Source organism: Cornus florida, unplaced genomic scaffold (genome assembly GCF_030987335.1).
Source record: "Cornus florida cultivar Cherokee Brave unplaced genomic scaffold, ASM3098733v1 CherokeeBrave_3.0.0_Hap2_Chr04, whole genome shotgun sequence".
NCBI classification, from domain to species: Eukaryota; Viridiplantae; Streptophyta; class Magnoliopsida; order Cornales; family Cornaceae; genus Cornus; species Cornus florida.
Genome location: NW_026775574.1, coordinates 6,487,996 through 6,502,954, shown reverse-complemented (window position 1 = coordinate 6,502,954; position 14,959 = coordinate 6,487,996). Strand labels below are relative to the sequence as shown.

The 14,959-nt window shown below is 38.3% G+C and overlaps 1 protein-coding gene across 2 annotated transcripts; it reads right to left on the bottom strand.

Moving 5' to 3' along the window:
* Positions 1–398: 398 nt before the first annotated feature.
* LOC132302607 (G-type lectin S-receptor-like serine/threonine-protein kinase At4g27290) lies at positions 399–8,933 on the bottom strand. 2 transcript variants are annotated; one of them, XM_059799515.1, is made up of 8 exons: positions 8,140–8,933; positions 6,379–8,009; positions 5,302–5,442; positions 1,843–1,967; positions 1,551–1,761; positions 1,187–1,424; positions 961–1,111; positions 399–870 (listed from the first exon to the last, which is right to left on the bottom strand). In XM_059799515.1, exons 2-8 carry the CDS (start codon positions 7,691–7,693, stop codon positions 565–567), a joined length of 2,487 nt encoding a protein of 828 aa, XP_059655498.1. In that variant the 5' UTR covers positions 7,694–8,009; positions 8,140–8,933; the 3' UTR covers positions 399–564. The 2 variants fall into 2 exon arrangements, with proteins under 2 accessions (XP_059655498.1, XP_059655499.1); XM_059799516.1 differs by lacking the exon at positions 8,140–8,933 and having other exon boundaries at positions 6,379–8,122.
* Positions 8,934–14,959: the final 6,026 nt, after the last annotated feature.

The following is a 14,959-nucleotide window of genomic DNA, read 5'->3' as shown; positions in this document are numbered from 1 at the left end:
ACAAATTAAAAAATTTCTACAGTTGAATAGTCAATAAAATGTGACCTAGGGAAAAGAAAGAAAGAAAAAGAATAGTCAACATAATGTGAGAATATGTTAACGCCAACCACTTCTCATTGTCCAATTCTTTACAATGGGTGAATGGCAGTCAAAGCTAACTTATCAAGAAAATTGATTTAAAAAATAAAACAATCCATGTATAGACGATTCAGAACACCTCCCCCCCCCTGAGTTTGGGTCCTTCCATAAAATATTATCGTAAGATAGGACTATAACAACGATAACCCTTCTGAGTGCTAGAATACCTAAGAAACACACACTTAGTGGCATCAGAGTCAAGTTTGTTAAGACCATGTCCAATGTTATGAACATAACAAACACACCCAAAAACCCAAAGATTAAGAGTGAACTGGACTTAATCAGAAAATAGAATGGAATGGGGAGAATTCCCTTGTAACGCAGATGATGTTATACGATTAATGAGATAACAAACTACAATCTTCTTCTTTTTTCCTTGATATGCATAAACTCCATCACTACAGCAGTATGAAAAAGGTGCTACTTCTATCTGGCTTCCATTATTGTTATTGTCAAGGAATTTCCAGTATGACTGCTCTCACCTGTTGATGTCTCTGCATCCATAGAACTTCTTTCTACAAAGAAACCAGGCTGTTTGGGTTCAGGCAATGCCACTCCCTCATTACCCAACATGAAAACTACTGATGACATGGAAGGTCTGTCTATTGGCAGTTTTTGAACACATAGTAGTCCCACTTGAATACATCTTTGTACCTGAGATTCAATGTATGAATTTTTCAAACATGAATCCACTAGTTCCAGGGCTCTGTGATCATTCCACAGCAACCAAGCCTATAACAATCACAATCCTCAAATTTAGTAATTCACAAAGGAAGTTAGAGAGAAAAATAAAACAAAATAGGGTACATTTCACCACCATACATGTCCCAAAAGCGAATGATAGTGATCAGGATGATGAAATTTCCTGTTCTTCTTGCCGCTCACTATCTCCAATAAAAGCACACCTAAACTAAACACATCAGATTTTACTGAAAATTTTCCATCAATGGCATACTCCGGCGACATGTAACCACTGCATAAAATTATCAAATTTAAGCATTTGAAATCTTGAACAAGTACTATCTTGACATTTGTTTGCAAAACTTACTATGTTCCGATTACTCGCTTTGTTTTGTCTTCAATTTGATCTCTCCCAAAACTTCTTGCTATCCCAAAGTCTGAAATTTTGGGGTTTAGTTCATCATCTAGTAAAATGTTGCTGGCTTTGAGATCTCTATGAATGATTTTTAATCTTGAGTCCTGGTGAAGGTAGAGAAGTCCCCTTGATATTCCCATAGCAATTTCAAATCGCTTTTGCCATGGAAGTTCTAGTCTTCTATTCTGATCTGCATGACATTTCCATCCATATAAGCTTTACATCAGTTATCATTTTAAAAATAGGGCAGAGGACTCTGCTGCATAAATTGCAACATGAAATTAATATAATAAGATAAATGGTCAAGAGACTAGACCAAAAATAAAATAGTCCAAGCTTTTGTTCGGCATGTACTCGTATATTAGCATCCTCTCTTCTCCTTCAACGCAATAGCCCAATAGCCTAACAAGATTCCGGTGTTGAAGTTTGGATATCAACATAACTTCATTTTTGAACTCTTGTAGACCTTGTCCAGAATTATTTGAAAGCCTCTTGACTGCTATTTCTTGTCCCGTTTTTAGCTTACCCTACAAGTTTTTGAATAGCAATGTTAAAATCATTGGGTTCACTTTTTGATTAGATATCGAACCAAAGATTACTTATTTAACCTTATAAACAGGACCAAAACCACCCCCTCCGATCATATTTGTGGAAGAGAAGTTCTTAGTGGCATTTGCAATAGTCTCCAGATCAAAAATTGGTAACTCGATGTCTTCACTCTTAGTTTCCATACCTGCAAAATAAAAAATGTTATAGATGAAACTAGATAACTGTCATCACTCAAATAACCGTCTGGCATGCTAATGGATCACCCTGACTCTCTTTCCAGAATGGTATGGCATGACACTCTCAAATACAGCGGCAGCATGATAATCATTTGTTTAAGAAAAAAAGAAAAAGAAACTTTTAAGCAACAAGTGAGAACCCGAAATTTTGAAATATATTATTATCGTTAAAATAGAAAAATAAATAAATAATAAATAAAGGGTCTATGACTTAAGAAAATAAGGGGTCCTTTGCTAAGGGATCACCCTGACTCTCTTTCCAGAATGGTATGGCATGACACTCTTAAATACAACGGCATCATGATAATCATTTGTACAAGAAGAAAGAAAAAGAACCTGGTAAGCTGTAAGCAACATGTGAGAACCCGTAATTTTGAAATACTAAAGTTAAAAATACATTATTATCATTAAAAATTAACTAAAAAACAAATAAAGGGGTCAATGACTTTATGAATGTGACCTTTGGTATGATACATGGCTAAATGAGCTTTTATTTCGAATAAAATAAAATAAAATAATATGCAGAGTCATACAAAATTATAAGACTCACCTCTTAAGTAGCTTGATACTTGATGACCCAGACATCTTGATACTTGATGGCCCAGTAGTTACAATAGTTACATGATTCTATATATTCCTTACACATTAATTACACGACCTTATATTTTCTGCATTCACCTATAAATTAGAATCCGGATGGGTAGATTGCTAATCATTTGAGGGAATAACAAACAGAAAGAAAACTCATTTTACAAACTATGGAGTGGAGTAGGTTGGTTTGTGAACAGTAAGGCTTCTAGAGCGTACTCTTTTCTTGTGGAGTTATTCAACACAAGGTAGGAGATTTACTCTCAGTTTATATGCCCAAATAGATGGGATCAAACTTAAAATTATTCTATTTTGTAGTATATTTTAACCTTTCATCTATGTGCATGTTATATGTTCTTGAAAGTGATTTGCATGCGTGTGCTCGTACATTTATAACCATTTTCTGGAACTTAGTTGGGTGTTAGCGGTCCGCTGGAGAATGACCAGGAATCGACTGACGTGTGCAATATTCATGTTGGGGATTGTTCTGTGGATTGAGATTTGACGTTGTAACTCAAATTTGAATTATGTTTGGAGTATTTGTATTATTATTATTACTAATATTTTAATTCAATGTTACTTAGGCTTTGTTATTTGTGAGTACAGGTATGTTATAATATTGCTCTAGGCTTGGTGGTGTTGCCCGAGTGGTAAAGGGCCAGGCCTTTAGTGCCACCCACCCTACTGATCCTAGGTTCGATTCCCCCCTCTCCCAACTAACCACTAACCATTTTCAAGGCAAAAAAAAATTATGATATTGCTCTTCATATTCTATCTTCTTGTATATATGGATTTAGAGTATTTTTCCTACTGAGCGGTTGTGCTCACCTCAATATTTTTCTTGGCCAAAGTCGGAAGAAATGAAGTTGTTTCTGAACTCAGTTGAGAGTGTGTTTCTTGAAACTAAAGTTTAAGACAATGTTTTTTTTTATTTTTTTTATTTTTTTTCAGTTGTTATGTTTGTTTTAATTTGAAAAGTTGGAATATTGAAATGGTTTATCTTTAATGTTATAAGAGCTTATTTTATATTATCATGTCCAAAAAATCTGGACATGACACAACACCAGTGGATGGAACAAGAATTGAGATGTCTATTCTCCTTTGTTATATTAGCAGAAAAGAAAGTGAAATAATGTCAAAGTAAAGTAATGACGCCCTTAGATATCATTTTAGCAGCATTGAGTTGTTTCTTTAATCATTTGCCTACTTCAGTAAATGTCATCTATAGCGGTATTGCTGTCACTCCCAGTGCAAAAACCATATTGGTTCCAAATGATAAATTTCTAGGAGGCCGGGTTAGCTACTTGTTTATTTGTTATGAGACTCTCATGATGACCATTGATATCACTAGCACCACAATCTTCTCTAGGTCTTACAAAAGAATCTTCACCTAGTAGTTTTGTCCTTTTCTAGTAGTACATATTGTATCTTTCTATAATACTCTAGCAGATTTTTTTTTTTTTTTTGATTAGTAAAAATATTATAACAAATGCTCAAAAGGGAGCGGATCCCAAAGAAACATAAAGGCCAAAAAAAAAAAAAAAACGCCTCAGGCCTTCAAAGAGGCCAAAAAAGCAACAATCTTCTCTAAAGATCTATAATCTCTCTCTCAGACCCAACAAAAAAGAGTAGAAATAATAAAGAACTTAAGCATAGAGACAGGCTTCTCCTTTCCCTAAAAAAATCTCTGATTTCTCTCCAGCCAAATGCACCACCAAATACAAAGAGGAGTAGCCCTCCAAGCATCCAGAATGGGAGCCCCAACTGGGAAACCTCTCCAAGCCTCAATCAACCCTCTAGAGGAACAAGGCATAAACCAGGGAACCCCAAACAAACCAAGCATCAAAACCCAGCAGTCTCTGGCCATACTGCAATGCAACAGAAGATGATCAACTGTCTCCTCATCACACAAACACAAGAAACAACGGTTGACCACCACCTGATTCCTCCTCCTCAAATTATCTTGGGTTAAAATCCTACCCAAGACAGAAGTCCAAGCAAAGAAGGCCACTTTGAGGGGGGCCTTGGAACGCCAAATAGACTTTCCAAGGAAAGGGGCTTCTAGCAGATTTTGGGAGATTTAGTCTCCTTCTCTAGTTGGAGAGCTCTTCTACCCTGATAATTAAAATTGAAACACGTGTTGGACCAAAATAAGGCCACCTGTGGGGCGTGATGAAGGATCTAAATATTCAACTCATACTGTCTCTAACAGCTCAAACTTAGATGGTGGTCAACAGATGTTTTCAAGCAACATAACAGACAACTTCTGTGTCTCTACACTCATCCTGAAAAAGTCTTGTAAGCCTAAGAGAAAGGATTATGATTAAGATGCACAATCTGATGGGTCCATTTTAGAGATTATTTGCCAATAAAAAAATTGGTTGGATGACTTTATCAATAGTTAATAACATTCAAAAAGCTTGATTTTGGTACACTTCACAGTACATGAGACATCAGAATATAAAGCTAAAGTGGCTCAATTAAAATGAGGAGGTACAGAATGAGACCAAGATAAAGTGGCAGAGGAAATAAATTTGAAAATCTTGACATATGATGCCGACAAGACATGAGACATACATAAAATAGAAACTTGGAATCTACTAAAAAATGGGGTTGGATTTGCCTCGGTAAGAATTTGTAGTTTTCTTTGCAAAATACGAAAGGGAAGTAATTTGAGTCTTCTATATATCTTACCTTCTCTCTTCAGATTCCTCCTCCTTAAGAAATACAAGAGAAGGAATAGGCCTAGGAGTACCAATGCTGTAAGTAATATAGGAAGGACTATAATCTTCAATCGTCTCTTTACATGGGAGCTGCTATGCGTCTCTGGACTCTCTGCACAGTCAAAATTTACCACAATGTAAAGCAACTATAATTTAAGGCAGGAAAACTAAGAAATAAAGTAGAAGTAAAAGAAGACACTTTTCGGTAAATGATTGCCTTTAGGAGTCTTTCACTCACTGGTGTAATTCATCCTGAAGGCCAACCATGAAGCAGGCATTTTAAGAAGAGTAATTGCAGCAAATTTGCTGCAATTCAACCTAATCTTAAATCAATTGATATCATTTTCTGGTTTAGGACTCAACCCCAAATGGAATTAACATCAAAACTGCCAATTTCTGAAGTCCTTCAAGTGTCAGCATCATGGACAATTTCATTTGGCAACTTTGTTCACCACAAACTTAGTGGCATTTGTTAGTTGTTTTTGGCCTAGCACAGCTCAACCTTGAACCTTGCATCATAGGTAGTCCTATTACTGTGACCACTCAAAATTTCATCATCAGCAGTCAATTTGAGCATATTCGCTGCTTCTTTGCCCCAAAACTAAATAATTTTTCTTGCACTGATAAGGAATGCAACTAGGTGCCTTTACGGACTTAATGGTGGAAAAAAGGCCAAATGCTCGTCTCCCAGTTGTAACTGAATTGGAAGAAAAGTTGGCGGAGAAAGAAAAGAAAGGTGAACATAAAAACTAAGGGCTCATTTGACATTGCTATTAGAATGAAAAAAAGCGCTTTTATTAGTAGACCTGTCATAAAATTGCTATTAGTAAAAAAACATGTTAGGTTAGGTGCACTTTCACAATTAAAATACTTTTAAATTTCTTTGATAACAATATTGTTTAAAGTGCTTCTATTCCTAATTTTACATTTGTGAGAGCTTCTACATGCCTCCTTTATGTTGAAAAGATGGCAACTTTCTTTTATTTCCACACCAGAATGTAAAAGCGACTAACTTATCTATGTGTTTGGGGATATATATCATACATACCTAACTCAGAGGAGGCCATTCTTATATAAATATCTTGCCCACTTTCAGGGATTTCCCTAATATCAATCAGGTCATCAAACCAGAGCAAGCAGCCACTTCCTCCTCCTCTTATGTCTATATTGGCATAAGCCATACAAGAACAGTTTCTCAAGCATACCGTCTCGCATTCCTTGAGTGTCATGCTCCTATTAAACCAGGAATTCCGTGTGTCAGGCAATTTAACACCGGAATACTTGAGAAATCCATTTAATGATCCATTGTGGCAATCCAAGGGCGTTCTTCGAACACACCCACCTGACCAATCTGCTGTATCCCAATCTTTTGGGTATCTTGGTATAAATTTATCAAGACAGCCACATACTGGGGAGTTACCAATGCTGCAGCTACCATAGGCCTGACACAGCCCATAGAAATCACAGTTATCTGCTGGTGTATTCCCATAAACTGTCCAATCCTGTATTTTATAATTCCATGTCAAGCGTTGTATAATTCCATGCTGATTCAAAACCGACCGTGAGAAAACTGAGCTATTAACAAGCATATATTCATAATACACCTCCTGTTGATCAACAACAAAATGGTATGTGTAGATGCTGTTTGGTTTTAAACCCACCGACCCACTAAAGGAGACACCATTCCATGGACCAGAACGGTATTGCTCAATCGAACCTTTCCGGAGGACTAATTCTGGGAATCCACGAAGATCAAGTCCATGAGAATACTCACCCTTAGAAGGGTCATCACTGGACTTCCCTGACCATAGACGCCGATCAATTCCAGTCACTAGGTTCTTTCCAAGCTTCATGCCCGGCAACAAAGTGTCACATGGATAATCAAAACTCTTCCATAGGAAATTCTCATCATTTGAATCTCTGACAACAAAATTACCCGAATCCAAAAGCTGTGCAACTGGGTTCACTTTGTTGTTATTTGATAATGAATTTGAAGAAGACCAGAAGATGTTGCTTGTACTATTGATAAGCACGAGAATTCCTCCATCAGCGAGCTTTAAGACACCTCCTCCTGATGTATCAGTAAGTGGAGTATCTCTGTTGGCAACCCATACCACAGTCCCATCAGATATTTTCTTGTACCATATTCCCAAGTATCGATTCCTGGAACTACTACCTGAGGGGCTGAAAAATCCCAGTTCAAATGTTCTATCTGAAGAGACCATGGTCTGTCCATCAGTAAGAGATTGAGTTGTAGTTATGGTGTCTAATTCTACTGCATCAAAGATTACCGTCAACACGGAAAAAATAGAACATAAGAAAAGAATTATGGTAAAGCCATAATTCTTTGATGATTCACTCATGTTTCACATCATGGGGTTTGTGTTTATCTGTCTTTTATTCGATATTAATTCAGAAACCCATAGATAGTTCTTGGGTTGGCCGAGGCAAACAAGAGCAAATCAGATCAGAAGTCCTCAAAGTCTTCCTTTCCCACTTTTTACACGACTAAATTAAATATACTCCCAAAGCAGGTGTTGTGCCAGCATGGAAAATGTGCAATTAATTTAGGGGTCGCGTGCGGATAATCCACACACCACCATCTTCATCAACGGCGGACAAAACAGAGACCACCCTTGTTATCAGTGACCCACCGGTGGACAGCACCTTCAACACCATCTTCACAATTGCTCATCGTGGTAAGTTAATTAATAAAATTCAATAAACATACTAAGACATGAAATTAATATATAATATGATATAAAATTGAATCAAAGAGCATTAAAGAAACTTTAGAGAGAGAACATACCAGTCAGTGCCCTCTCGGTAAAAGCCCATAAACCTTCCTAGCAGTAGGCATAATTGACCCCAAACAGACTCACCTCTCTCTCTCTTCTCCCTCTCTCTCAACAGAGTCCAACCCAATTCATAACATCAATTCATCAAACACTCAAATACCAACATCATATCAACAAATCAAGAGTACAAAGAAGAAAAAAAAAATAGAATACAAAATAAAAGAAAAGAAAAAAGAGGTAAACCAACAAACAAGGGTCTGGAAGGTAGTCAGTCCCTAACCGTTCGTCAAGGACTCAAATCCCTAACCGTTTTGAAAACGTTGAGGACTTTGAACAGCCGCTACGGCGCCGCTTCTTGCCACACATCACCGCCGTTCATTGGCCACCGGAATCGCGACTCTAATAGTCGCTAGCACAGCCGCCTCTCTCTTTAAGATTTGGGTTTGAATTTAATTCTTTCTTCTTTATCTGTCTCTGAAATTTTCACTCTTCTCTCACTAAGATTTAGGGTATTGGCTTAGAGAGAAATCAAATTGGGTTTACCCGCCGTTTTTGCTCCAAACTCGCCGTGGCCGTTTTCTTTTCAAGCAAATCGGGGAGGACCGATACCGGCAATGAGGAACTGATTAGAAAATGGAGTCACAACAATGTGCTCGGATTGAGCAAGGAGGTCGGTGGTGAGTCATTTCCCAAGACACAGCTGAGGGCCGTGAATATGGTGAGGGCTATTATGGAATATGAATGGGCAATTTTGGATTTTAACCCATTCTCTATCAGATCTGGCGCATTTAGTTGCAACATTAGTGTGAATCTAGTTATGCACAAAATAAATTAGAGAGTGTGATTCGCGCCAAAATAAATTATAAGGTGTTTTCTGGACTCTACCCTTAACCTAGTTATGTATATTTGCTTAGTTCAATGGTCAGTTAAGTCATTTTACTAACGCCAACCAGGGTAAAAGCCAGCCAGCCAGGCCTGGGCATCCTTTTTCCAGCGTACTGATTAAAAGCACTAATAAGTGACCTTTCAATTGTGGTCCCACACCCATTTGAGATTCTATTCATTTATTTATTTATTTTTTGGCGTGGTACAAGCCTGGGGTGAAGCCTTGCCCTAGGATAACTCCGGGTGAGTCTGGAAAGACAGAGGCTAGGAGGCGAGTCCGGGCCTCTTCTGTGAAAACCCAAGCTCAACCATCACTACTACACTCCGAGAATGCAAAGGCTAGGAATCGAATCCGAGCCTCTTCTGTGAAAACCCAAACTCTAACCATCACTACTTCGCCCTGGGGGCGATTCTATTCTTGAATAATACTACTCCACTAGTTATGTGGTGTAAAATTCTAGAGACGGATGTTCCAGTGTTGGACCACATTCTTATGGAAGGTTCTAGTATGGGTTTGCTGGGCCTCTGGCAGTTGGGCTTTGTGGTTTCCCCTAGTGGCACAGTCTTGATTTTTCTATTCATTCCAATAGTGGGCTTGGGCCATGGTGCATATTCAAATCTTTGCGATATTGCTTGCACATTTGGTGGGTGCTCCGCAGTCTGAAGATCCATCAACCGGTTAAGCTTATGATACTCTTGGTTCTATATTGGTGGTCATGATGGTACTTTTGTAGAGCTGGTTTTTCCACTAGTACTAGTGCTGATACCCTTTCCTTTGATTGTCAAGCATATGATCTTGACTATAAGGGGTGTTAGCTTTGGACTGTTGCAGTTTCATGTGTTATGATCTTTTGCTTTGGCCTCTCGTTCAAATGTGTAGATACCCTTTCCTTTGATTGTCAAGCATATGATCTTGACTATAATTGGTGTTAGCTTTGGACTGTTGCAGTTTCATGTGTTACGATCTTTTGCTTTGGCCTCTCGTTCAAATGTGTAGATACCCTTTCCTTTGATTGTCAAGCATATGATCTTGACTATAAGGGGTGTTAGCTTTGGACTGTTGCAGTTTCATGTGTTATGATCTTTTGCTTTGGCCTCTCGTTCAAATGTGTAGATGCCGTGTGGCTTCTGTTTAGATTGTTTGCCAAAAAAAAAAGAAAAAAGGAAGAAACTTAGTGATTCAAACTTATTTGTCACCCTCAACAGTTTGACCTAATTAATTTGATATTTTAAAGTGAATTATTTTAGAGAAATACTTTAATGCTTTAAAAAGTTATAAGTGATTTGATTAACATCTCCATCATGAAAGTACGTGGGAGTTTAATTTGTGAATTTGATTTCATCGAGATCCTTGCACTTTGATTTGATTTTTAGTCCATTAATTCATTTGGAGTTAAAAGTTGGTAAACTATTAATTTCGATTCACGAATTTAAGTCTCCAAAAATCCAATTCTAACCAATTTAACCAAATCAATTAATTACTTATACAATACATACAAATATTATTATTATAGTCCTGATCTCTTGTTCCCTATGGAGTAAGAAAATTAATCCACACTTTTTATATAAATCGTTAGATTAAATTTAACGGTCATTTTTCAAACCCACCTAGAGTATCTGTGAATTTGTGAGTTTGATTATTGAATGATGATGATGATGATGTACTGACTATGGTCTCAGAAACAACATGGTAACTCAAAAAAAATGAGTAAAGCTCTTCTCACAACCTTATCCATGGAAAGTAATAATTTGTCCACACTTTTGTCCATGGATTCAAATTCAACGCACGAAGAAATGCTGAGAGAGTTGATAATTACCTTTTATTGTTACGTAAGTGGTAATGATAAAATTAAATATAAAAACTAAAAATAGGATGAGAATGCTTTTGTGTTAAAAGGAAAGATCAAAGGTGGGTTTGAAAAATGATCATTAGATTTAATTTTATATAAAAAGTGTGGATATATTTTCTTGCTCCATAGGGAATAAGAGATCAGGACTCTATATATGTATATTTATATATTTGTGTGTTCGCGCGCGCATCTAAACACGAGATTCAATTAGAGGAACTCGGAATGGATAAAATAATATTCTTATTATTTGTATTTTTCTCTTTTTGATGATAAAATATTCTTATTATTTATTTTGTAAAAAAGTTTCTTTCAGATTTTCGCCAAGATGTCTAAACAGATGTCATTATGGCTTGCTAAAACATGTAATTATTTCTTCGCCTTAACTTTCTTGTCTTAATTGTGTTTCAATTTTCAGTACTAATACAAATAATTTTGTTTTTGTAACTCAGTGTTATATTCGGTGATGGCTATTCCTGGTTTGTGTGTTGGTAGCCGCTTAGCTGATGGGTATGTTTCACCCTCTTCCTCCTATTTGAATTGGACTTTACTTAGTTTGTAACTTTCTACAATAATTAATATCACATTGACTTCCACTTTTCTAAAGATGCTAGTTGATTTTTAGCATTTTTTGTTTGTTGGTTCTAGTGAGAGATGTCTAGGAATTTTTGGTTTTCTCTGTAATTTATTTATTTATTTGTTGACTTTTTTGTTTTTATTACAGGATAGATAAATTGATGGACTGGATGATAGAACGGTTAGTGTTTTTACTTTTTACCATGTAATTGAGTTTTTTGAATGCCCTTTTGTTACAAATTATGTTTAGGTTTAAAAACACTTCTATGTTTGTTTTTTTTTTTTTTTTTTCAGAGGTATGTCTCCGGAAGAGAAGGAACTGGAGGCTCTAAGGGCAAAACACGAATTGGATGCGCAAAAGAAGGAGCTTGAGGATCTACGGGCAAAGTATTGTGATTATAAACACTAGTGGATTGTGCAAACCTTCTATGGGATTGTGTGTTAAAAAAAATTGTTTGCAAGTACAGTTTAAGGACTATGACTCTCTTTGCTTGAGACTAGTAGTATATCTTTCATTTGGCTTATGTGAGAGACCAAGTAATAGAATAATTATACAACTTTGTTTTGGGAACCTTTATGACAGACAGCTTCAAGGTGTGACAATGAGAAAAATAGAAATTGGGTCTTCAATGGGTCAGACACAATTAATGGAACCATGCAACAAAAAATTGAGATCATACGAACCTGAGCTTTCAATGGCCATTCACTCACACACTAACCTCCCTTAAAGTTTGTATCTTTGTATCACCGTGTTCCACTCCATTAACGTCCGTTAATGATCAGTGAATGTCTGGAGTTGCTGATGTAAACAACTTTTTTCCATTTAAAGCTCCTAAAGTGCCCATTTAGTGTTGTTTTGACAAAATTGACTTCACCCAAATAAAATTACTGAAACACCCTCCAACCATTTTTTTCCCCATTGCCCTTGATTACGCCTCTGCAGCGATAATCTTAGCTCTCTCTGCACTCTCGAAGCAATCCCCTCTAAGGGTTTCACACACAGGATTGGAGAAGAAGCGGCTATGGGTGGTGCTGGTGTGAAAGGAGAGTAATCTATATAAAGCTGTGTATAATGAATTAGAGGGTTTACATTGAGATTACGAGGAAGCTCATTCAATAAATTGAAATTCATTAATCCATCAATGGAAATCAAAGCAATAAACAACAAGGAAAAAAAAAAAAAAACCACATTACTCCAAATGAAGCAGCAGCCAAGTGTGAAAGAACTGAACAGAGGTTAATGAGTCCCACCACAGAGAACTGGATATCAAAGCATCCATAGCCTTCAATAAAGATAGCATACTCAATACTAATAAGAAAAAAATTAAACTAAAACTGAAGATGCAATATTTCATTTCTTCTTTCTTTCCCGCTCTCTCTCTAGAATTATTCTCTTCCATTTTCCACCTGTAATGGCCTATTTATAGGCCATTACCCTTATTGTTGTTAACTGATTACATTGGGCCTATATTCAAAAGTTTCCTTCCTTCTGGGCTTGATCTTCCAATGGGCTTGACCTTCCTCGGTGGATCCCCCAGGTTCGGCCCATTCTAGGGCGCTTTGGCATGGATCCTACTTCAATCGTTCGACCCGATCCCGTTCCAGCGAACTATATCCGGCCCATGCCACTTACTGCATCCTCAACTGCCCCCATAATTACCCCTTATTAATTAGGGGGTAATTATTAGAGGCTGCTAATGATAACCTGGCGGCTCGAGAAGATCGTGTAGGAGAATGGACGGTTAGATTTAGGGGTCGGCGTTTCGAGATTCAAAAAACTCATCGCTTTCCTGACTCCTCGACCCTTGGGCTCACCTTATCTTTATAAGCTTCATAGATGTTCCATCGATCCTCTTTACCGTCTTCATCTCACTTTCTGCTGTTCGAATCTTCTCCGGCGATCTCTTGCGAAAGATCCTCTTTCCAGTGGCTTTGCAGTACTTTCTGCCGTTTTCACTCTTAAAGGTTAGTTTCATTTGCATTTTTCTTTTGGAAGACTTCTTTCTCCTCCTCGGAATCTTCATTCACTCTCACCATGACAGTAGATCTAGACGTTCTTCGTATGAAACTTCACCTCCCTGACGATGTAGAAATTAGAAACTGCCCCCGAGAAGTGAATATTAGAACCGGTGCTGGCCTTCTTCCCGGCAGGGTCCTGTTTTCACTCCTCCATCTTAATCTCCTTAGGTTTCCTTTGCATCCTTTCTTTTGCTATGTTTTCAACAAGCTAAATCTTTCCCCTTTGCAAGTAAACCCCAATTTCCTTAGGATTTTGTCTGTTATGCTACTCTTGATTCGTGACAGAGGTCTGGATCTGGACCTCGTAGATCTTCTCCTCTGTTACAAGGTCAGCAAGATCAGAACTGATGAACCGTTTTACCACTTTTTCCCCATTGAGAAGAGGTCCATCTGCACGGATAAAATCAAATCCGAGAAGGCTGGAGGAAAAATATTATTGGGGTTAGGGGAGCCTGGTTCTCTTCAGCTGCGGAGGATTTCCTTATCCCGAGCGCTTTTGGAGAGTGCTCTGTCTCTTTTTACAAGAAATATAAAAACCATAAGAGTGACTGTCCTTGCGAGATTTGCATTCCTCGTTTTTGTACTTTCTTGTGCCATTCCTTAGGCATTCCTTGTGATGATTTGAGTTACAGTGTGTGCAGGGATAGGGATAACTACCTGAAGCGGTACGTTCTGACCAACGTTCCCTCCTGCTCGGACCTCCTCACCTCAGACAATCTCCTCGATATCTCAGTCCTCGGCAAGACAATGAGCCAACTCCAGATCCCTTCCTTCGGCAAGAAGAAAACTGCCCCCAGGCCTGCTATCACCCCTGCATCAAATTCCTCACCGGCTTCAGCATCTTCCTCTGTTACCCTTTCTGATACCACTCCTTCCACCGATCCATCCATGACGGCTGCTGACCCCGTCGTTAACACAGCGACTGCCAGTCCGAATGTTACCCCTTCTGTCAACAATCCTCCTGGTTCTACTACTACTTCCGCACGGGAAAAGGCCAGAGGAAAAAGGCACCAACCTGACAGTGCCCTCAGCATAGATGACGTTCCCTTGTCTCAGAGGGTTAGGTCCTCTGGGCCGAATGTGATATCCCTAGCGAGACCTCCTCAAACTAGGCCCCCTACCCCTTCTGGGCATGCCTCCGCTTCAGGAACGGCGCCATGGAGCCCTCGCTTCATTCGAACAGACGGATCGTCTGTAAAACCGACCGAGACCATGTTCAAAGATGGTTAGACCGCAATGGCTTACTATAGGAGTATGTGGACTCCCAAGGACATCGAGGTAGCCAAAGGTCTGTCTCAGAGGGAGGTGTTCAGCCGATTTCCCTTATCCGCCATGAAGGTAACTTCTGCCCCTTAGTCAATAAATCTTTACACACTCTTTACACTTATTTTCTTCTAACCATCTGCTCGGCTTAACCAGTTGTCCTGTATATCTCTACAGACCCTGTACGGGATAATGGCTATGCAAAAACAAGTTGAGCATGTGAATGCCAAGGTCCGCGCGC